The sequence below is a fragment of the Manihot esculenta genome, chromosome 10, assembly GCF_001659605.2.
Source record: "Manihot esculenta cultivar AM560-2 chromosome 10, M.esculenta_v8, whole genome shotgun sequence".
Classification (NCBI taxonomy): Eukaryota; Viridiplantae; Streptophyta; class Magnoliopsida; order Malpighiales; family Euphorbiaceae; genus Manihot; species Manihot esculenta.
This window is the reverse complement of record NC_035170.2, coordinates 21,750,660-21,773,843: the sequence shown is the minus strand read 5'-3', so window position 1 is coordinate 21,773,843 and position 23,184 is coordinate 21,750,660. Positions and strand designations below refer to the sequence as shown.

Here is a 23,184-nt window from a genome sequence, read left to right as displayed (position 1 = left end):
TAAATTTATATATAAATAAATAACTTGATTTTGTAAAATTGAAATTTATTTTTGTGAAACTAATTTAAAATTTTCATTGATTAGAAAATTGATAACTAATTTTTGGAGCGTCTTAAATACCAAAAGAATTAGTAAATAGTGCCTTATATTAAATATCACTTTTGATATTCTTACAGATGCACTTTTTCTCATCGATTTGGTGTATTTAAAATAATAATTTTAAACTCTATTTTTTTTTATAAAAAGTATTTTTTAGAAAAATATTTTTTATAGTTTTTAATATTTAGAATATTTAAAAAATTTAATCAATAGAAAATATTTTTCTTATTAAAATAAAATTAAGTCTGAGAATTTTATTAAGATTTTTATATATAAATTTATTTAATATATTTTACTTTTTAAATGAAAATCAGATAATAAAAAATAAATTATTTTATTGAAAAATATTTAAAAACATAATTTTCGTAAAAAATATTGTTTTATGAAAAATATTGTTTCACATAAAATATGTTATTTTTAACAAGTAAATGGAGTTTTAATGAATTAAAAAAATTATATATATCAACTAAAACTATACATGTGGAGTGGAGGAGTTATTATTAAAGAATAATGAATCTAAAAGTCAATTAATTAAAAAAAATGAAATAGTACAGTAGTAATCAAACTGTTACAACATGAAAGTATTTGATTGTTAACGTGGCATGTTAAAAAAAAAAGATGGGGAAGTAAAATTTAAAATATCTCTGAATTAGCTAAATATATTTATTATTAAATTAAATTTATGAGTGCGAAAATTATATTATTATTAAAATTTAAAAAAATAAATTACTACTATATTCCTTAATTTTAATTTATCTAATTAAAATATTTTTATTTTTTGATATTAAATTAAAATATTTTTACAGTTTTATTTTATTAATCATTAAATATCCGTCTAAATTTTTATTTTTTACTGTTAATTATTCTGACGGAAGGAATTAATTATCTAAATATCCTCCAAATGAAATAAAAACAGGGAAGAAAGATAAAATTTCTTAGCTAACTACGTCTTCCGATCGTCTCCATCATCTTTCTATAATCAATTCTCATCAACTTGATTCCTTGAAAAATCAATTCTCATCAACTTCTCTTCAAGATCCCATTATCTCCGCCGTAACCCATAATCCTGTCTCATCACTCATCATTTCTGCCAGAATTGATGATGCAGTATTTGCATGAGCGATTCAAGGAGTGGGTACCCATTCGGGAGTATATCACCTTTGATCACTTTGCTGATAGTACTGGATTTGTGGCTTGGGCTTTATGCAATTGGCGAGGTCTTACCCATTTGGGCGCTTCTGCTAATTGGGGCGTTGCAGAGCTTTGTTGTGTATGGAGGTCATTTGGTGAGTTACTGCATTCATAGGTTTTTTACCAATTAACTTAGCACTTCTTTGTTGGTGCTTTTAAATTTCCAGAAAAAGCTTGATTATTGGGTTTTTCCAGAAGTTTCATCAGTTGGGATTGATTTTGATTTATTTACTGGTTTCTTTTGGCTTGTGACAAGACTTGTTAGAATTTGGAAGAATTTTGGTTTTTGTTATGCTGAGCAGTGATGTAAGTTGACTCTTTATGAATTGTGCTTTAAATTGATATTTTATCACCTATCTGTGAAATATTGCTGAGAACTTACAGTACTAGCGTTACTGCTTTCTTGATTAAAACCTGTAAGATCATGCACATCCTTAATGAATCTCATGTTGATCCTATTGGAAATATTGGGTAAAACAATGAAACTTGAGTCATATTGAACACTGTCCTTTAGGATTTATTTTGTGATTCCTAGGATTCTGGAATTTAATTTCTAGGATTAGGATAATAAGAATTTATCTCATGATTTATAACCCAGCAAATAATACAGAGAAAAAGAAAGAATAAAGAAGAAAAATGAGAATTAATATTCTGTGTTACCTATATTTTGCATTTCTTTCTATTTTTCAACACTCAAAACCATTGAGTAAGCCCTGTTTACATTTGGCAGAGGCTCCATAATTAATATTTGGTCCTTAACATGACCATAGAATTCATTTAAACCTATTAGAAACTGTATAACCTTATCCCCATTTTTCAATTCAATAATAAACTTAGCATACTCATAAGTGTAGGTTGGAGAGACCTTTAGGCAATCAAGCTCATCCCATAACCTTTTAAGTTAGTAAAGTAAGCTATAACAATTATTCCAAACTGTGTGAGTAAATTTATTTGCCTCTTAATCTGGAAAATTAGTGGCCCATTATTTTCCCCATAACTTTCTTTGATGTTTTCCCATAAATATGCTGCAGAGGGTGTATAAACAAAAGCATTAGCTTATTTTTTTTATAAAGAGTTGAGAATCCAAGAAATTATCATACTATCTACTTTTTGCCCTTTTTGTACATTGTTGAATGTGGATATAGTGTTTTTCCCTTTTTATCAATGAATCCTATTTTGTTTTTAGCTCGTAATGCAATTATGACTACCCTGCTCCAGGATAGATAGTTTGAGCCATCCATTTGAACACTTACTAGTTGCATACTAGGGTTTTTCCTCATCAGATTTTTTGCTTATTTCAACCATTTGCTATATGTAAAACTTTAAGGGTAGGAAAAAAAAAAGTATTATCACAGGTTGTGGACCCGCTCTTATACGATGAAAAGAGAGAAAAAAAATTATATATTCTTTATTTTCTATACACATATTTATACATGAGAGTGGATGAATTTAGAAAGAAAAATATAACAGAAATTGTTAGCTACTGTACAACTATGAGAAAATGAGAAAATGTTTCCGACAACTGAGTAAAATGATTTGCTTGAAATGCACCGTTTGACTTAGTTATCGAGAATATTGGAAATGTTGCCGTATTTGATGGTTTTTTATTTTTTTTTTCATATTTAATTTTAATTTAAAACATAAAATATATTAATAAATTTATATATAAATATGTTATAAAACTTTGAAAATGCAGAAAATAATTTGATTTTGTAAAAAAAAATTATTTTTGTGAAATTAATTTAAAATTTTCATTGATTAGAAAATTGTTAACTAAGTTTTGGAGCGCCTTAAATACCAAAAGAATTAGTAAATGGTGCCTTATATTAAATATCACTTTTGATATTCTTACAGATGCACTTTTTCTCATCGATTTGGTGTATTTAAAATAAATAATTTTAAACTCTATTTTTTTATAAAAGATATATTTTTAAAATATATTTTTTATAATTTTTTGATATTTAGAATATTTAAAAAATTTATTCAATGAAAAATATTTCTTTAATTAAAATAAAATTAAGTATGAGAATTTTATTAAGAATTTTATATATAAATTTATTTAATATATTTTACTTTTTAAATGAAAATTAGATAATAAAAAATAATATTTTGTTGAAAAATATTTAAAAACATAATTTTCGTAAAAAATATTGTTTCATGAAAAATATTGTTTCACATAAAATATGTTATTTTTAACAAATAAATGGAGTTTAAATGAATTAAAAAAATTATATATATCAACTAAAACTATACATAAGGAGTTATTATTAAAGAGTAATGAATCTAAAAGTCAATTAATTAAAAAATATTTGGTTGTTCATGGGGCATGTTAAATTTTTTATCATGAAGCTATGTTATTGATAAAATTTAAAAGGATAAATTACTATTATATTCCTTAACTTTAATCTATCTCATTAAAATATTTTTTATTTTTGATATTAAATTAAAATATTTTCACAATTTTATTTCATTAATTATTAAAAATATCCGTCTAAATTTTTATTTTTTACCGATAATTACACTTATTATTTTTTATCGATAATTACTCCTAATAGCTTTGAGAAATTTTTTAATTATCTAAATATTAAATTTCTTAGCTAACTACGTCTTCCGATCGTCTCCATCTTCTTTCTATAATCAATTCTCATCAACTTGATTCCTTGAAAAATCAATTCTCATCAACTTCTCTTCAAGATCCCATTATCTCCGCCGTAACCCATAATCCTGTCTCATCACTCATCATTTCTGCCAGAATTGATGATGCAGTATTTGCATGAGCGATTCAAGGAGTGGGTACCCATTCGGGAGTATATCACCTTTGATCACTTTGCTGATAGTACTGGATTTGTGGCTTGGGCTTTATGCAATTGGCGAGGTCTTACCCATTTGGGCGCTTCTGCTAATTGGGGCGTTGCAGAACTTTGTTGTGTATGGAGGTCATTTGGTGAGTTACTGCATTCATAGTTTTTTACCAATTAACTTAGCACTTCTTTGTTGGTGTTTTTAAATTTCCAGAAAAAGCTTGATTATTGGGCTTTTCCAGAAGTTTCATTAGTTGGGATTGATTTTGATTTATTTACTAGTCTCTTTTGGCTTGTGACAAGACTTGTTAGAATTTGGAAGAATTTTGGTTTTTGTTATGCTGAGCAGTGATGTAAGTTGACTCTTTATGAATTGTGCTTTAAATTGATATTTTATCACATCTCTGTGAAATATTGCCCAGAACTTACAGTACTAGCGTTACTGCTTTCTTGATTAAAACCTGTAAGATCATGCACATCCTTAATGAATCTCATGTTGATCCTATTGGAAATATTGGGTAAAACAATGAAACTTGAGTCATATTGAACACTGTCCTTTAGGATTTATTTTGTGATTCCTAGGATTCTGGAATTTAATTTCTAGGATTAGGATAATAAGAATTTATCTCATGATTTATAACCCAGCAAATAATACAGAGAAAAAGAAAGAATAAAGAAGAAAAATGAGAATTAATATCTTTATAAAGACGAAAACTATTTATTGTGGAAAACTTGACCACTATATATAGTTATAAGAATCTTGAAATAAAATCATAACAGTCATATTTAATATTATATTTAAATCTCATAAATAAAATATTTAATGAGTATAAAATCTTTAATTACCATAAAATATTCAATTATCATAAAATTTTTAATTACCGTGAAATCTCCATTCACCGTAAAATTTTTTTCAAATTTATCTCCATCGATCATAAAATTTTTTTGAAATCTAAATTAATTTTACAGCAAATTCACTGGTAAATTTACTTTCCAACAAGCTGGGAATACGTGAAGCAGTGAATTTTCAACTGACACCTATGGAAAGAGAACCCTCTCAAGAACATTCGTTGGTTTCGGAACATGAAGTGAGATTTGTAATAGCATAATTTCTTTGTACGTCGATTTTTTACACAAGATGGAGGAGATGAAAAGATATAGTTAGCTAAAAAATTTTCTCCTCTCCTATTCCTAATTTTTTAAAAAAATATATAGGTAATTAAAAAGATTTCTCTATGCATTGATAGGTTAGAACGAGAGCAACTAATAACAAAATATAAAAATTTAGGCGGATGTTTTTAGTGATCCATGGAATAAAACTGCGAGAATATTTTAATTTAATATCAAAAGTATAGTAATATTTTAATTAGATAAGTTAAATCTCATAGACATAATAGTAATTTGTTGAATTTAAAATAATTTTTTAAAAAGTAAAAATACATTTTCGAATATGCCCAACAAAAATTCATCTATACATATTAACTTGGAATACAAGCTGTATATAAAAATTCAGTCCTTTTAGAAAATTTTCAAATTTTTCTTACTAAATATCTATATTCTATAATTTCAACCATGAAAGTATCATTAATACCAATATTATATAAGTCTTTAAATAATGTTTTTTTATTTGAATAAGTATTTTAAATTTTGAAATATAGATTAAATAAGTTCTTAATATATATATATATATATATATATATACTTGCATGTGCAGGTGAAGATAGCACATGATACATATCAAAATTTCTTCTTATATTACTTGTTTGAAATAAAAATTTTTATAAAAATTTAATTTAATTCAATTCATTTTTATTAATTTCTTTTAAAATAAAAGAATTTATTTATTTATTAACTTTCAAATTTTCTAATTTCAAAAAAAAATAAATTCAGTATAATTTTTCAAGAATTTATTTAAATTTTTTTCTTGAAAAATCAATCATAATGCGACTACCATATAGTTTTTATAATATATACTGATTTTTTTTTAATTTAAACTCGTTTTGTTCCAAAAAAAATATTTTTCAAAAAAATATTTTTATATTTTTTAATATTTGAAACACTCAAAAATATTTTTCTGATAAAAACAAGTAAGTAACTTTATAAAAAATAGCTTTCCCTTTTTTAAAAAAAAAATAATTATTTTTCAAATTTTGAATTCTTTATTAAAACCTCTACATATAAATATTTGTAAATAAATTTTATTTTTTAAATTAAAATTAAATAATAAAAATTAAGTTATTTCATTAAAAATATTTTTCATGAAAATTATTTTTTATAAAAAATATTTTTTAAATATAAATTATTTTTTAAAAACAAATGAAAGGTTAGATTTTAATCAAAGTTTCAAATAATTTTATAATACTATTGAATCGAAATCACTGATATCAAATTTATTATTCCAATTAATTTATTAGCCTCTCTTACTAAAGTCACAGAAAAAATAATCAAAAAACAATTTCAAATGTTAAGAATTTAAAAAAAAAATATTTCTTCTAAAAAAAGAATTCAGATAAACACTTATAAAATTATATATGAATTATTTTTTTTAAATAAAAATCTTATAATAAAAAAAATCAATTCTTTAATTTTTTTTAATTTCAACAAGGATTAGCATGTTATTTATGATTTTTTTTTTTTAAAAAGGATGGAATAAATAATTAATATTGGTATTGATGGTTGCCTATCGAAAACAAACACATGCAATGCAGGTAGCTCTAGGTCTATGCATGGCAGAGAAGATAAGAGAAAAAAGAAGAGAATTGTCATGAGAAATGGGAACAATTGCACCCATAAAACGACACTGGATCAGACAAGAATGGAACTTTGCTAATGTGCAGTGAGACAAAGCCTCTCCGTTCCCCTCTTTAAGTTAATGGTGGTGGTTGGATGGGCATTCCATTTTTTCCCATGCTTTATATTTCTTTCTTCCTTATCCTATTCTTTTATTTTATTTTTTTTTTCCCTGACTTGGTTTTGTAATTTTCTGACTACATGGAAGGATCTAGTTACTAATAATTTACTTTTCTCTAATTTATCATTAGAAAATTTAGAATTTCTGCCCATTAAATCTAAAAAAAAAAAAAAAAGAAGATGTGGGATTAGGTCAGAAGTTTGACATCCTAAATTCTGGAGTGATATCTTCTTGTTTATTTTAATAATAACCATTTTGAAGGATAGTGGCACTAGGAACTGAGATGACTCAGAGAATCAGAAATGAATAAAGAAATATCAAAGGAGAAGGACATATAGTTGTACATGTCACCAAGTCAAGTGACAGCTGCAAAGCAGACAGGCTTGGAAAGAGCAAAATATTTTGTAATAAAGAATATAAAAAAAATGTTTTTGCATAAAATAAATAGTTTTAAAATGAGATCCTTCCAAATGAGATAAAGAGCACACATAATAAAAGAATTAAGGCATGTTCTTTTAGGTCAGGAAGATCTCAGGCAGGATCTCCTGCTCTTCAAAAATTGGTCATGGAGATTTCATATGTAATATTCCAACATTGTGCTTTGTCATTTCCTTTCCTCATCTTTGAACTTTTCTTACAACCAATTAATAATTCAATTCAATTTTGGTCCCTCAAAGTTTATAATCACAGAATATTATCATTAGCAATCGTGTAATAAAATATATATTATGATAAAAAAGCTTTCTTCACAAAAAAATATTTTTTAATAACGAAATTAATTAATTATCATGAAATAATTTATTTTCAGTGATATATAATTTATCACGATTTATATCTATTTTTTATTATTTATTATTTTCATTTATCATAAAAGAAATAATATTTTATTTATGAATTATTTATTTCATCATTAAATAATTTACACTTTGATGAAATTAATTGTCATAAAAATTTACATATTCATAATAAAATTAATTAATTGTCATGAAATTTTATATATTTAATAATATATAATTTATCATAATTTATATTTATTTTTTATTATTTATTATTTTTATTCGTCACTAAATATATTAAATATTATAAATTATTCGTATCATCAATAACTAATTAATTTTTTTATGATAAAAAAATTAATAGTTATAAAAGTATATATATTTAATGATGTATATTTTATTATAATTTAATATAAAATTTATCATTTAATTATTCATTTTATCATTAAAATTTATATTATCAATTACGGATTATAAATTTCCTTACAAAATAAATAACAATTTTTTATAAATTTTTAATTATTATATAATATAATCTCTTTAATAACATTCATTATTTTAAATCTGTCTTTTGTTATTAACTATTTATTATTAATTATAAATTATTCATTTCATCATAAAATATTATATATTTAACGATAACAGTAAAATTTTATATTATTTTTTATATTATAATCATGCTAATAAATTATCATTTTTCATCACATTTATCATAATAATTAATATTGTTAAAATCATTTGATTATTTTTTATTTAATTTATTATAAAAAATATTAAAAATAATGATAATTTAAATTACTTGTAATCATAAATAATTAACTTGCTCAATAATATTTAATTTATAATATTAAAAATAAAAAATAATAACAAAATCACATCACAATAAAAAAATTAAATTTTACAAAATAATTTAAAAATAATTTCAAAATTAAAAAATTGAACTTCATAATTAATTTATGAACTAAATTAAGAAATAAATATTTTTATTTTAAAATTAAGAAATTTAACTTTTTATTTTATATAAATAAAAAAATTTAAGTAATTTAGCTTCAATTACATTTTTATTTTTTTGCCAAAAAATATGAAAAAAAAAATAGAATGTAATATTTTATCACTAGTGTTTATATTGCCACGTTATATATTGTAATAAAATTAAAATAATTTGTTACAATATAATTTCTACTATAAAAAATTGATATAAATTTTTTCTCAAAATTTTTTTAATAACAATTATTATAATTTGTTATCAAATAATTTTTTTATAACCATACCATGTATATTACAATAAAAAATTTTTATTATAATTTTTTTCGTAATAAAATAATTTTTTTTATCAATAAATAATTTGACACTAAAATTATAGAGAAAAATATAACATCAAATATATATAATGTACTAAATATTTATAATTTATTATTAAATATATATATTACGTAACGGATTTAATATTTTATCATTAATACTATTCATATTACTACATTATATATTATCATAAAATTAAAATAGTTTACCATAATAAAATTTTTAATATAAAAATTGATAAAAATTTATATTTAAATTATTTATTATAACAATTATTATAAACTCGTCATGGAATAATTTTTTTTATCATAATATCATATACATCACAATAATTTTTTTTTATTATAAATTTTCATAATAAAATTAATTTTTTTATTAATAAATAATTTGATACTAAAATTTTGGAAGAAAAATATAACATTAAACATATAATATAATAAATATTTATAAATTATCAATAAAAGTATATAAGTATGTAACGAATTTAACATTTTGTTACTAGGTGATGAATTTAACATTTTATCACCAATAATGTTCATGTTATCACGTTATATATTATTATAAAATAAAAATATTTTATCCTTATAAAAGATTGATGAAAATTTATCCTCAAAATTTTTTTATGATAATTATTATATTTCACTTTAAAATAATTTTTTTCATATTATATCGTGTACATCACAATAAAATTTTCTTTTATTATAATTTTTTATAATAAAATAAAGTTTTTTGTCAATAAATAATTTTGCACTAAAACTTTGAAAGAAAATATAACATTAAATATATAATGTGATAAATATTTATAATTTGTCATCAAAACTACATAATAAGTAAGGAATCTAATATTTATCACTAATAACGTTCATATTACCATAAAATAAAAATACACTATGACAATACAATTTTTACTATAAAAAATTGATAGAAATCTATGATCAATTTTTTTTATGATAATTATTATTAACTCGTCTTGAAATAATTTTTTTTATGAGAATACCATATAAGTCACAATAATTTTTTTTTTATTATAATTTTTTTTAATAAAATAAATTTTTTTATGAACAAAATAATTTGACGTCAACATTTTATAGAAAAATATAATATTAAACATATAATATAATAAATATTTATAAGTTGTCATCAAATACATATTAAGTAGCGAATCTAATATATTATAATGATACAATTATATTGTCATTACAAGTTATTTTCTATGATAATTAATAATTTTTGTTATATTATTATATTATGTGGCTTTTTAACAACAAAACTGATATGGTAAAAAGTTAATTCATCACAAAATATCAAATTTCTTGTAGTAATTAAAGAATTGGTGAATTTTCAAAATATACTTAGGTTTATGGATTAAAGAATTAGTGAATTAACAAAATAATTTTACTTATACAATTGCATATAATTTATTTATTTATTTATTCACTAGGTATCCTACCATGTAAAAAAAAAATCATGATTAACTCTTTCAACAATGCATTATTTAATTATTTAATAATGTAACCTGAGTTCTTTTTTAAAAAATGCAATAGGCTTAGCAATGCATTCAACATTTTTTGTACATATATATACATGATAAATTTCAAAATAATTTTAATTTAAAATAATTTATATTCAGTTTCTATTCCATTTTAGTTTAGATTAAAAAACTTTTAAAAATACAATAACTGTGCATTAAAATACATAAATTTATAAGAATTAGATTTATAAAACATGATTTATCAAATTTGGGTATTTGGCCTCAACTCTTGATTTTTTCAGTAGAAGTGGTTGGCAATTAGTTTGAGACTTTATATGGGAAGGTTAGGTAATATCCTTTTATCACATTTGATTCTCCATGCATTGAGGGGGGAGCAGCAGGGCATGGGAGATGAAAATTGACAATTGTTATTGGCATGGCACAATTGATTATGACAAGCATCATTCAGGGATTTGAGTTGGAACACAGCTGAGAATAATATGGCCAAAAAAAAAAAAACATATGTAATAAATTGAATGTCAAAAAAAAAAAATACAAAAGTTGGGAAACATAGAATGGACCACAATGTTTTTCACTTTATGTCATAAAAGCATCCATATCCTTAACCAAGTTCCTGAAACTTTCACAAAGATTTACCATGAATAAATTCAAAGCAAAAAACAAAAATGTACTTAAATATATAATTTGATAAATGTAAAATTATAGAAATTTTATAATAAAATCGTCATAAAATAATTATATTATAGTTATTAATTACGATGGATTTCATATAAATTTCATTATAATTAATGGCTAATATGCAACCGTTATATATATTATAATTGCATTGAATAATTTCTCGAGAAATCTTTAGCTCACTTTTTTTTATTTTGTTGTAGTCTTTTATTTGAAATTTAAAAATTAATCGTATTCTGTCAACTTTAAGTGATGCTGAGAAAACTGATATGATTAAATTTTCGATGGCAATTGGTAGTGAGATAAAAGAGAGCATGGGGCTCCATCAAAAAACAATGACTGAGCAAATTAAACCTTGCACAGAGGCTAGCTAAAGGACATAGCCCATTTGTAACCACTATTCATTAACAAGATAAATAAATAAAATTTTGACAAGAAATTTATTTCCAGACTTTTTTTTTTCTTCCTCTCTGAGTTTGCTTCCCATAGCATTGACAGGAAAAAAAGAAAAACTAGAAAAGAGAAAGAAAAAGAAATAGAATTTTCTCTTCTCTATCACCATTTTTGCTTTGCAAGACAACTTCAATAGCCACAATCTGCAAAGGCAGGAACTTAAAGCAAATCATCTTATTCATCATCCTCTTCCACTTAAAACCACCTGAGAATATATTGAAGCTTTCTCTCAGTTTATCCATATATTTTCCAAGAAAAGAAAGATGAAGGAAAAGTATTAATAAATTAGTTAAATGAAACAATACTTAACTGGTTATTTTGAAGTTGATTTCCAGATAGAGAAGGCTGTATATAATTTCCAAAGTGGTCTTGGTATGCAGATCTCCCCTGCAAAAATGATGAACATCTGTTAATTACTGCTTAAATTTTACAATCAGAACTAATAAATAATAATAATAAGCTAAAAATTTTTAGCAAGTACCTCAAAATGAGTAGCTGAAAAAGCAGCAGCTTGTGAATAATCCAATGTTCTCTCCACTGAAGCTTGATTGTTTGGCATGAAAGAAAAATTATTATTCTGCCATGCACAAGAAGAAATTAAATTGTTAATTCCATTAACAATTAACTAAGAGACTAAAGATAAAATGGGAAGCAAAAAATTTTATAAATGAAGCAAAACCTTGGACAAGTTGAAAGCTGGAGAGCTCGCAGTATCATCAAGAAAAGAAGGAACTTGCTCTTTACTTCTTTTCCCACCATTATTAATCAATGTAGTATCCTTAAATACAGGAAAATAGTAGCCATTATTGTCATAATTGTCCTCTTCATGGAAATGATGAGGAGGCCCAGAAGATGCATCAGATATCATAGACAAATCCTCCTCATCGTCATGCTCTTTCTCTTCATCACTTTCTTCTTTATTACAAATTTTCTCTTTATCCCAGAAACCAGAACTGCTCTTTCCACCATCAACTGGCCTGGAACCTCCATGTGCAGCAGCAGCAGTAGCTGGAGGAAGAAAAGATTGTTCTAAGTAAAGAGTCCAGCCAGATTCACAGCCACTAGTGCATTCTGAGGCAAATGCATTCATTTTTGCTCTTAGCTTGCTAGCTATTTTTCTTTAAAGAAACAAGAAATGAAGTTGGCTTTCTTTTGAAAACATACAAGTGAAGCCTAAGTAAGCAAGGAAGAGATAGTGTAGAGAGGGTGTGGGGGGCAAAAAATCAAAAGAATCAGGGTCGAATCGTAAACTAATTTTGTCCTCACTCTCCCAATTCAGGCTATCTATTCCAATGTATCAAAATTGCCAGTTGGGTTTTGGGTTATAGTGGGTGCATGCAAAGAGAGAGAGAGAGAGAATTGAAAGCCACAACCCCTTCACATGCTAGACAGCGAGGCTCTGCGTACCCTCTTAACAAAACTAGGTACAATTCCATTTTTCCGTTGAGCAGTAATGCCTGTTGGTCGTCAAAAATATTTATCTAAATCAAGTATGTATGAACAAGAAACTATGCGATTATTATATATAAAACGGTTAAATATTAATTAATTATAGTGGTACTTATATGAAATTTATCTTAATATAAAATTTATTATTTATAAATCCGTAATGTAAAATTACAGTGAAATTTACGTAAAATTCATATATTCTGATGAACGCTAGATTTTATCATCCCGTTACGAGGCCAGACCCATAATGACAGTCCATGATCCGAAGGCTTTTAAGCCTCTCGAGCGAACCAAGTCCAGTCCGCTCATCCTGGAGACCGGGCTCCATTTAGATTTCTCAATTAGGCCGGCCTAGTCTTATCAGCCCAGAAATCAGACCTCTCTGGGGCACCAGTCCTACTCTCATCTTCCGGCCCAGCCCGGAGGAAGAAAGGCAGGCAGCTCATCCGCCTAGCAGGTCCATCCACAGGCGTGCCAGGGGAGAATTAAATGGCCGTTACGCATGGAGCAGATATCTGATATCTTCGTACGTCCGTATCCATGTGGCAGAGACAGATGGCCCAATGGCAGTGAGACCGTTACACGTCACTGACAGATGAAAAAAAAAGAATAAAAGGAGATGGGACATTCACCTTTCAGACTAAGTTTTTTCTAAACTTACAGAACCTTTTGTAAAACCCTATTTTCTGGATTTCAGATTATCATATTCATATAAAAATTCTATATAGATCCGGTTTCGATAAAAATTGCCTCTGTGTCTCTCTCTTATCAACTATAGCTTCTTCTTTTTTTCTTCTTTCTATGATTTTTTTTCTTTTCCTTTTTTTGGGTTATTAGGTGTTTCTTTCTCCATTGCTTCATAATGTGGGTTTTTATTTAAAAAAGATGGTTGGTTATATTCTATGTGGTCCTTTTGTGAGGATGATTACATGAGCTTATTAATTTTATAAATAAATATATGAGAGATTTCTTGAGAGAAAAAATGTACCTTTGTTGATGCTAGCATGTGTTGTGTTTAGTCAATTATAGTTAAGAAAATGTGGTTGCTTATCCACAAATTCATCTAACCTCTCTAAAGTTTTTGTTTATTATTTCTTCTAAATAATTGACCAAGATATATCTACTAACTCATTATATTGATTAGCTTTAACTTAAATTAAAAATATATACAATTCACCTAATAAATTTAAATTTAAACGAGCCGTATTAAAAAATACCGCTACAAAAATTACTATATTTTAATAATATATTAATAAAATACGATGTGATTTTACAGTTTTTTTTTTTTAAATAAAGATTAAAAATTTTGGGAAGTAAAATATGAGATCTCTTTGGATTTACTCAGATGTACTTACTACCAGACTAAATTTATGGATGCACAGTTTTAAAAATATTATAAAAATATTTAAATTCTTATGTACATAATAATATATTTTAATAAATAATTTATTTTATATTTAATAAATCATATTTTTAATTAGCAGCAATTTATTTTTCTATAAAATATAATTAAATGTTATTTATAATAATAGAAGTCGGCACTCACGGTCTTAATCTAATAGTAAATATATTTAAGTAAACGTGAAAGTTCTCAGATTTTAGTCTTTAAATTTTTAATTTTCAATTTTTATTTAAAAAAAAATAAAAATTGTTTTCAAAAATTGCTGTGATTTAAAATTACAAATTAAATTTCTGTAAATTTACAAATGTTAATGAGCATGGGTGCATGAGTAGAAATTTTTCTTGGGAGCAGAAATGTAGTTGACTAGATTTTGATATATGGATCCACATGTTGTCACATTTTACCTACTTTCCTTTACATGTTTTCAATGCTATATGTGTAGTCTCTCTTGCTCTTATCCCCTCTATTAATTAATTATTTATTTATTTAATAACAAACATGCATGTGGGCACGTGTGCATATATGTGTGCACATGCGAACTTCTAAATATTCACACACATGTATGCACGTGCACACGCACTTCAATCTCAAATTCTCTTCGTGATCTTTTTGGTACTATTTCCAAGTTGTGAAATTTATTTTTTCTTCACCTTCTTATACTTTTCTTTCTTTTTCACTTCTGCTTGAAGTTTAATATTAGACAATTAATATATCTCTCCTTCTTTCTAACCCGTTTCACCACCTTTTCTCTAACCTAAAGTCTCTTTCAGTTTGCTGCTGTTGATTCCTTTGCAGCTGAGTTTCGTTGCATGCATGCAGGCCTGTTGTGTTTACAATGAATTCTGCAACCTGCAGCGTTATTGTTGTTGGTGGTGGTGGTAGTAGCCCTAGTGCTTAAACTGGTTAATCTAGTTGGGTTGCACAAATGGCTCAGCTAACGTGATACAATAATATTGTGTTGTATAATTACTCTATCAAAAAGGTGTTGTTTACATTTTTTACCGTATATATGGCTATCTCGGAGATCTTGAAAGTCGGCCAACTTTGTCTGGTCGTCTGACCCTTCAAAGTGCAAATGCTGTAGGGACGCTGGCCGCTGTCATCGTGGTCTAGAAATGGAGCTTCTGCTTGTATGTGGCCTTTTTCTCAGGACTGCTGTGTTGGTTTCTAGCAATTGGAGAGGCGCTTAGCTATAGGCCTTCTGGGCTTCAGGCTGGTGTGTTATTTCAGCTCTAGGTCTTTGTTTCTCTGTATCTAATGAGCTAAGGATTGGGTTTGGTGTTTCAAGCCTATTTTATGTTGTAATTGAGTTTTTGGTAATAAAAAATTTACATATCAACTTAACAAATAAAATCTTATAAATAATAGCACAACATTTATCCCAATCACAAGCAAGAATATCATAATCATTCAAAACTCCAGAAGCATTTCTTTAAAAATTTTCATCTTTAATTATAAACAACTAACAATATCAATATTTATAGTTATAATCAATTAACAAATATTTATATAGATCATCGTAATAAATAAAAAAACATATTTATAATCATATTTTTAAAAAATTAAAATTATAAAATTTAAGATTTAAAAAATGCAAGTTGTTGGTCACGCAAGGAGAAAATGTCACGTGAGTTGCCGGGTTTTTTTTTCTTCCCTTTTTTACTTTGAAAATCAATATTTGCACTGCAGGCTGCTAATTGCAGTAAAATTTTTATACTAAGGAATATAATTTGCTGTGATTAATTTGTTGGTAATAAATTTCTAAGATAAAATTATTAGAAAGAAATATTTAAAATACGAGAATAAATATCGAGAATGAACATAATTATAGTATTAATTTTCGATAATATGATAAACGACATACTGCAAAAAGTCTTATAAATAATAACAAAATTAATTTCATATGTAATAGATTAAAAGCCTGCTGCATATGCCATCTTAACGCTACTAGCACAGCACGTGCCTCGAATGTCATATACAATTCTGTCCAGTTATCTCTAGCTATGACAGCAATAGCAGTAGAGAAAAACTGATTCAAACATGTCACATCACTGTCAAGTTCAAGACATTCCATAAAAGAAGGATACCAAATAGCAACTAAATAAAATCTATGTGGCTAAAAGGGAGAATCAACGAAAACACTACTTTGCTGAAATATGTTGAAATCAATAGGGACAATCCAGCTGTATAAATTCAAAAATACCTTTATTTCTTTTCTTCCAAACATATTATAAGGTAAGTATAGTCTCCTCTGTGTCCACCTGAATCCTTTTCAATAAGGTTTTCCATCATATTGTAAAATAAGAAAAGTCTACAGGATTAGATTTATAATTATAAGAACCAAATGAGACAAAATGTACTAGCATATGAGTACTAAAAGAAAACATGTTCTAAAATTTATGAGGACGACAGATAAATAAATTATATGGTATTTTATAAAATATCTCGTCGAACTAAAATAACATAGACCGGTAATATATTATAAAGAACTCATCAAAGGAAAATTTATAATTTTAAAGAGATTTGAAGAAACTATATATAATTTTAAAGATATTTGAAGAAACTATATACGCGTTCTGCGTATTTGAATGTATACTAAAAAAAAGAGGAAGGTCCAAATATTAGCTGCTGAGCATGAGTTGACAGTCACTGATAGACAGAAGGAGTTGTTGCGCACTTGGACACTAAGCGCTTGCTGATAGTGTTGGGGTAGTCACATGCCTTGCTATATGTCGCCACTGGTGACCGCTGCTCATGCCTTGCTGATCATAATTGATGGAAGGAGGAAAGGGCTCGTGTGGCTTTTTCCAAAATGAAACGGTTGCATTAAGATTTTTGGGGAGGTAGTGTCGCAGCTACAAAACATAATAAAGTATCTGGGATTTTCTTTTTTTAAGAGAAATTTTAAACTTATATGTAATATTAAAAAATATTTTCTTAAATCCAGTGCAGTATATACTCAAGAATTAAACATGTGGACCCCATTCCACATAATACTTCAACATAATTAATTTAAAGAATAATTAGTGTTTAAATACTAAATTATGGGTGAAACAATTGTTTGGACTGATTAAATTTTATGTTATAATTAACTAATTAAAGTAAAAAATGCAATAAATTATCTAAAATTTAGCGAGTAAGATTGGCAATTAAAATAATTCATTCTATACAAAAAAATAAAATTAACTAGCAATTAAACTAAGAATAATAAATTAATTCAAAATTAATTAAAATTAAAAATTAATTAAAATAAAAAATCAAATATAAAAAAAGAGATTTTAGAGAATTGAGATTCACATTTCAATTAATCGGAATTTTTTCTAATTTCAATTAATGGATATTTTATTACTTGAAAGAATTAATTCTAAAAAGTGTGTTTTAATTAAACTGATTTCTACTTTCGTGATCATTGATTTAATAAAAATTAGCCATCAGATCCAATTCTTCAAAATCTCCCACCGCCAGATCTCCCATTTATCTCTCTCCTCCTCATTTCTAATCCTCTTCTTTTGCCGCTTATCTTTCTCTTCTTGGGCTCCATTTGAGCTCGGACACATCCAGTCGCTCTTATCGCTTCACAGCACGGTGGCGATAAAGAGGATGATGTCATGCTTGAGCACTACATCAAGGAGTTGTCGAGCGCTTTCACAGGGTACACTCTGTTGCACTTCTCTCGGCCTTTAATAGTTTACACTAGTATGTTTTAGAGAAGATTGGTTTGTTAGTTACAAGGTGACCTGTTAACTGTGATGGGTGATCGACATGATTGAAGTAGCAATACCTTGTAGCTTTTTAATTTGCGAAGACTTTTGTCAATTTATAAAATGTTGCTAAACCTTTAAAGCAGTGAAGGTAATTTTGATTCTTCATGACAGAGAGAACCTATCTGCTGAGAGAGAATAGTTAAATGGAATTGCTTCAAAATAAAGAAGCTTAAAATATTGGCATTGTAGAAGCAATTTTCATTTCTTTGTTTCAGTGTTCTTCCCCTTTTCTATATTTTGATGCTTTTCACATTAAACTTTTTATTTTACTTGTCTATCAAACAAGATAATTGAAACACAAAATTTTCATGGTATTTCTTGATCAAATAAGACAATTGATACCAGAGTGGTGGCCATTCTTGAGAAATAAAAATCTTTTTTAAAAGGCTGAGTTGGTTGTCCTTGACCAACTGATAGAATCGTTTTTGAATGAGAATCTCGTTGCCATATTCTACAACAAGAACCAGAAATCTGAGTTATGAAGTGCAGAAAGTTGCATGAAGAAGCATAGGAAAAGTAGTTATAATGGCCACATGGTTAGCAAAATCTAGACTCACTTGCATCCCATAGCGAGAGCACACGCTCTATCCTGACTAGGTAAATTTGGCATTCAAACTCACCAGACCCACCGGTCTACCTAAGCCAAGTTGGTCCATGTCTTATCTTCATCCCCTTCCACCATTTCCATTTGAGTTTGTTGAGGATTGGTTGTTGAAAATTATTATTGTAATTTTTCTTTAAAAATACTCATAATTAAGGGATAGTATTTAGAAACTGAAAAATAATCGAAGTATGATAAGCAAAATAAAATCATGGAAAGAATAATAAAATGTCCTAATAATGATCTCTTCAATTAATCCATTTTGTTAATTGAGAAAGTAGATGATTCATCTTAATGCGAAACAAATTATTTGTCAGGGTGGAAGCTCAGTTGAACTCTTAGAGAAAAGAAACAGAAGACTGCACCAACAGATGCGCTAAAAGGCCGGTGCAGGATGTTCAGATGGAGGCACAAAACTTGGAATTTTTTAGAAAGAGAAGTAGCAGAGATTCTGAAGCTAAGCGTTGATTACATTCAAGAATGCTTTGTGTACATGTAAGAGTAGAAAAATAAAGAAAACGATGAAAAGAAAGACGCAGGAGCTAAGATGTACAAGTTGAATAAAAAAATCAGTAAAACAAATTGAAAAATTACTTTTTATCACGCAGGAGCCTGGTTTCAATCCAGGGACCTGTGAGTTATGGGCTTACCACGCTTCCGCAAAGATAAAGGAGACTCGATTTCTGCCACAAACTCGGCATCTCCTTCGTCAGGTACATTAAGAATTTTGATCGCTTCAACTCGAATTCAGAAAAGCGTACCCCTGGTGCGCGATTCTTCCTGCGCCTCTTCCAATATCCTGGTTGAAGTTTTGGAGAGCTCAGAATAAGTAAATCTTTTGAATGCAGTTGCTGCAGGGTGGTACATAGCTATGTATATATAGCTTTATTGGTCTCTTTGGAAACTTATTCAAGAAACACCAGGCAAAAGAATGAACTTCAAGGTCCTATACTCTCTCTTTACTGAGGAGTTGATTCCACGGGAGCGGCCAGAAAGCCACTAGAAAATTTAGTGCGTCTTCTTGATGAGTGGTTGCAAAGGAAGAAGGGTTATCCGTAGGGGAATCAAAGCTTTTTTCCATGAAACATCGCCCTCCACATTCTTCAAAACAATATTACCAGCATCACTAAGGCGCAAAAATCTGCTGGGGAATGTGAAAAAGTGTCTCTTGACCAAGCAATGGTGTTAAGATAAGATTACCAGTTTTTTAGCAGAAAGAGCTTTGAGCGTTTTTCATTAACTGTGATATCGCAGTTTGCCATTTAACCGACAGTGCTATTACATTTTGAAGGTTTCAAGTAGCTTAGAAGCAAGAATGGATTTTTTTTTTTTCTAAAAATATGAAAAATGATTTATATGGCTCTAAGCCCATGAGCACATTAAATAAAAAAACATTAAGAAACAAGAGGGTGTTTACTGTTTGAGGCCCAAATAATTAAAACCTAATAACCCACATCATTTTAAAAACTTAAATCAGGTTTGATTCGACTCTCTAATATGAACAATTTAAGAAAAATACATCGCCCCTCCTTAACATAGAACCTCTGCTCACTCCCTCCCACCTCTGCATGAAACCATCACAATCTGAAGAAAACTCTTCTTCACATGAGTCAAAATGGCAAGTCAAAAAAACCGAAAAATATGAGAGGAAACTAGATCAACTAAAACACTAAAAAATCACAATTTCATAATACGTAGACTGAAACTCAGTGTTGAAGAAAGCATGTAACTACTAAAATTAGATCAGAAGTATAGTTCTGATATCTTAAAAAGAAATTAGGTTAGATCGGAAGTATGGTCCTGATATCTTAAAAAGAAATTAGGTTGGAAGTATGGTTCTGATATTTTAAAAAGAGAGAATAAAAATAAAGGTTTTCACAATTGAATTGGAACATAATATCCAGAATCAAGGTAAACGGCCTTCAAAACAACCAAAAACTATTGTGAAAAAAATGTAATAGCAAAAACTTTTATTACAAGAAAAAATATCAAAATTCAGCAAAATATGTCAAAAATCAAATACCCATTTCTAATTTTATAGTAATTTATTCAATGATTATTTAATTATTCTTTATTGTCTAAAAATTACTCTTTATCATTTAAATTAATACTAATCAAGTTACCTCTATTAATTTTTTTTTTCATGATCGATTATAAATAATTTTTTATTAATTTTTATTATCTTTTATGTCCCAGAAGACTATTTTGTCAATTTGTTAAAAAATAACCCATTTTAATTAGTACTTAAAAGAGTCTTTGGGTACACCAAAAATGCCATTTTAATTGCTGAGTATAGTTGAACAGCAATGCCCTTTGATTGCTCAGTGGCTTTTGCTTCGGCTCTAATGGTAATCTGTTGTTTTCTACTGCAATTGCGGCGTCATCTACACGAGCTCCTATCTTAAGGTATTACCCTCATCTTGAATCGGATCTTATTATGGTACCTGAGGAAATCGATCCATGACGGTGTCTGAAAATAAGCAAATGTCTGGGAGTATAAACCATATACCATTTGCTTCTTATCTGCACAGACGGTTGAGGAATAAAATAATTAATTAAATTCCAATCGTTCCCTCAGATTTTTTTTAGATTATAAATTTTATTTAGTAAATTTTAATTAAACCAATTTTACTAAATAAATATATTTAAATATTTGTAAAATAAATTATCGATTAAAAAATATCATATCACTCGATTAAAAATTAACAAATCAACTAATAAAATATTTGAAGAAAACAATCAAATTAGGCATTGGATAATTAAAATTGACTATTTATAAATTATATTTTATTTGTTTTATAATTTTTATTCATTTTATTTTTTACATATATTTAAAAAATAAAAATTTAAATTTAAATATTTGAATTCAACATAATCAAATTAAAAGAGAATTTAATTTAATTCAATCCGAGATATTTTTTAATAATTTTTTTTTACATTTTTAGTACGTAAGATAAATAAACAAATATTTAATATTATTTTATTTTATTTTATTTTTTAAATTTGAATCACTGTAATGAATGTGGTAATGTGGGTTGTGAGCTGATATCAACTGTAAAGCACAATTAAGAGGATAATCCTTCCTTCCTTCCACCAAAGCTTAAGATTTTCTGCTATGGGACAAATTGGATTTTACACTCACAACTGGGATTACCAATAAATAATTTCTTTTTTCTAAATCCTTCTCTTGTTTTTTTTTTCAATTATTTGTGGGATCCATTTACATTATTTATATTTTTTAATTGCTGTCATCAAAAGTCTTTTACATACAACAGACCAAAAGTTTCAAATTAATAATATAAAATTGTCATTTCAAGATTTGTATTCAAATATCAATGGCATCATCTCAGTCTCCCGACATTTGCACCCAAATCAAAAATGAAATCAATGGATTTTAATTTAACTATATTAAAAGTATTTATAAAATTATATTCCCACCATTCATAATTTTTTATTCATTTTATTTTTATATATAATATAAAATATAATATTTTATATTAATTTTTAAATTATATTTATCTTACGTATATAAATTTACGAGATATTTTAAAAGATTTTTTGATAAATGAAAACAATTACTTAAAGCTTGTCACCCAATACAAAACTCAGTTGAGCCAAAGGGTTACAAAGAAAGCTAACATCTCTAATGGCTCTTGAAGCTAGAGCATGGCCGCTTTGTTCTCATCTCTTTTGACATGTGAAAAGGAGATTGAGTTAAAAAGATTAGACAAATGCCAAGTATCCTTGATCAACCCTTTAATAGTAATTGAGATATTGTGACCAGTAATGGACTGGATCACCACCAAGGAATCTCCTTCCACAATAATTTCATGAAAACCAACACGAGAAGCAAGTAACAAAGGTTCACGACAAGCAAGACATTCAAGCACTAAATGATCAAGGATGTCATTCACAATTTTGCAATTCCAAACAAAGGTCGAACCATTGGAGTCTCTTGCAATAATTCCAAAAGCACCCTTATTTTATTTTTTACGAATCGCAGTATCAAAATTTATCTTGAAGATCGAAGTTGGGGGAGGCATCCATCGAATCTGAGTAGGCTTATTAACATTAGAAAGACTGTGATCATTAATCTCATAGCTTTCTGCAGTAAGAAAGTCTTATAGGTGGCTCTGAGCTGCGGAGTGAATTTCAAAGAAAATTTGGTTTTCTCCTCGAAAAATTAAGGCATTCCGACTCTCACACAGATGCCATAAGATAAAAATCATCAACTGGGTGAGAAAGACTCCATCATCATAGCCTTCCAA

General features: G+C 26.9%; 2 protein-coding genes across 3 annotated transcripts; one reads left to right on the top strand and one right to left on the bottom strand.

The window, feature by feature from the left end:
* Nucleotides 1-1,000: 1,000 nt before the first annotated feature.
* Nucleotides 1,001-4,463, top strand: LOC122724947. The gene is made up of 2 exons (XM_043961328.1): nt 1,001-1,385; nt 4,043-4,463. The coding sequence occupies exons 1-2, from the start codon at nt 1,199-1,201 to the stop codon at nt 4,252-4,254; spliced, it is 399 nt and encodes a 132-aa protein (XP_043817263.1). The 5' UTR covers nt 1,001-1,198; the 3' UTR covers nt 4,255-4,463.
* A 7,151-nt stretch (nt 4,464-11,614) lies between these two features.
* On the bottom strand, nt 11,615-13,080 carry LOC110623893 (protein SOB FIVE-LIKE 5). Of its 2 annotated transcripts, XM_021768913.2 has the most exons (4): nt 12,380-13,080; nt 12,182-12,277; nt 12,011-12,087; nt 11,615-11,905 (listed from the first exon to the last, which is right to left on the bottom strand). In XM_021768913.2, exons 1-4 carry the CDS (start codon nt 12,788-12,790, stop codon nt 11,896-11,898), a joined length of 594 nt encoding a protein of 197 aa, XP_021624605.1. In that variant the 5' UTR covers nt 12,791-13,080; the 3' UTR covers nt 11,615-11,895. The 2 variants fall into 2 exon arrangements, with proteins under 2 accessions (XP_021624605.1, XP_021624604.1); XM_021768912.2 differs by having other exon boundaries at nt 11,615-12,087.
* Between the last annotated feature and the right edge of the window lie 10,104 nt (nt 13,081-23,184).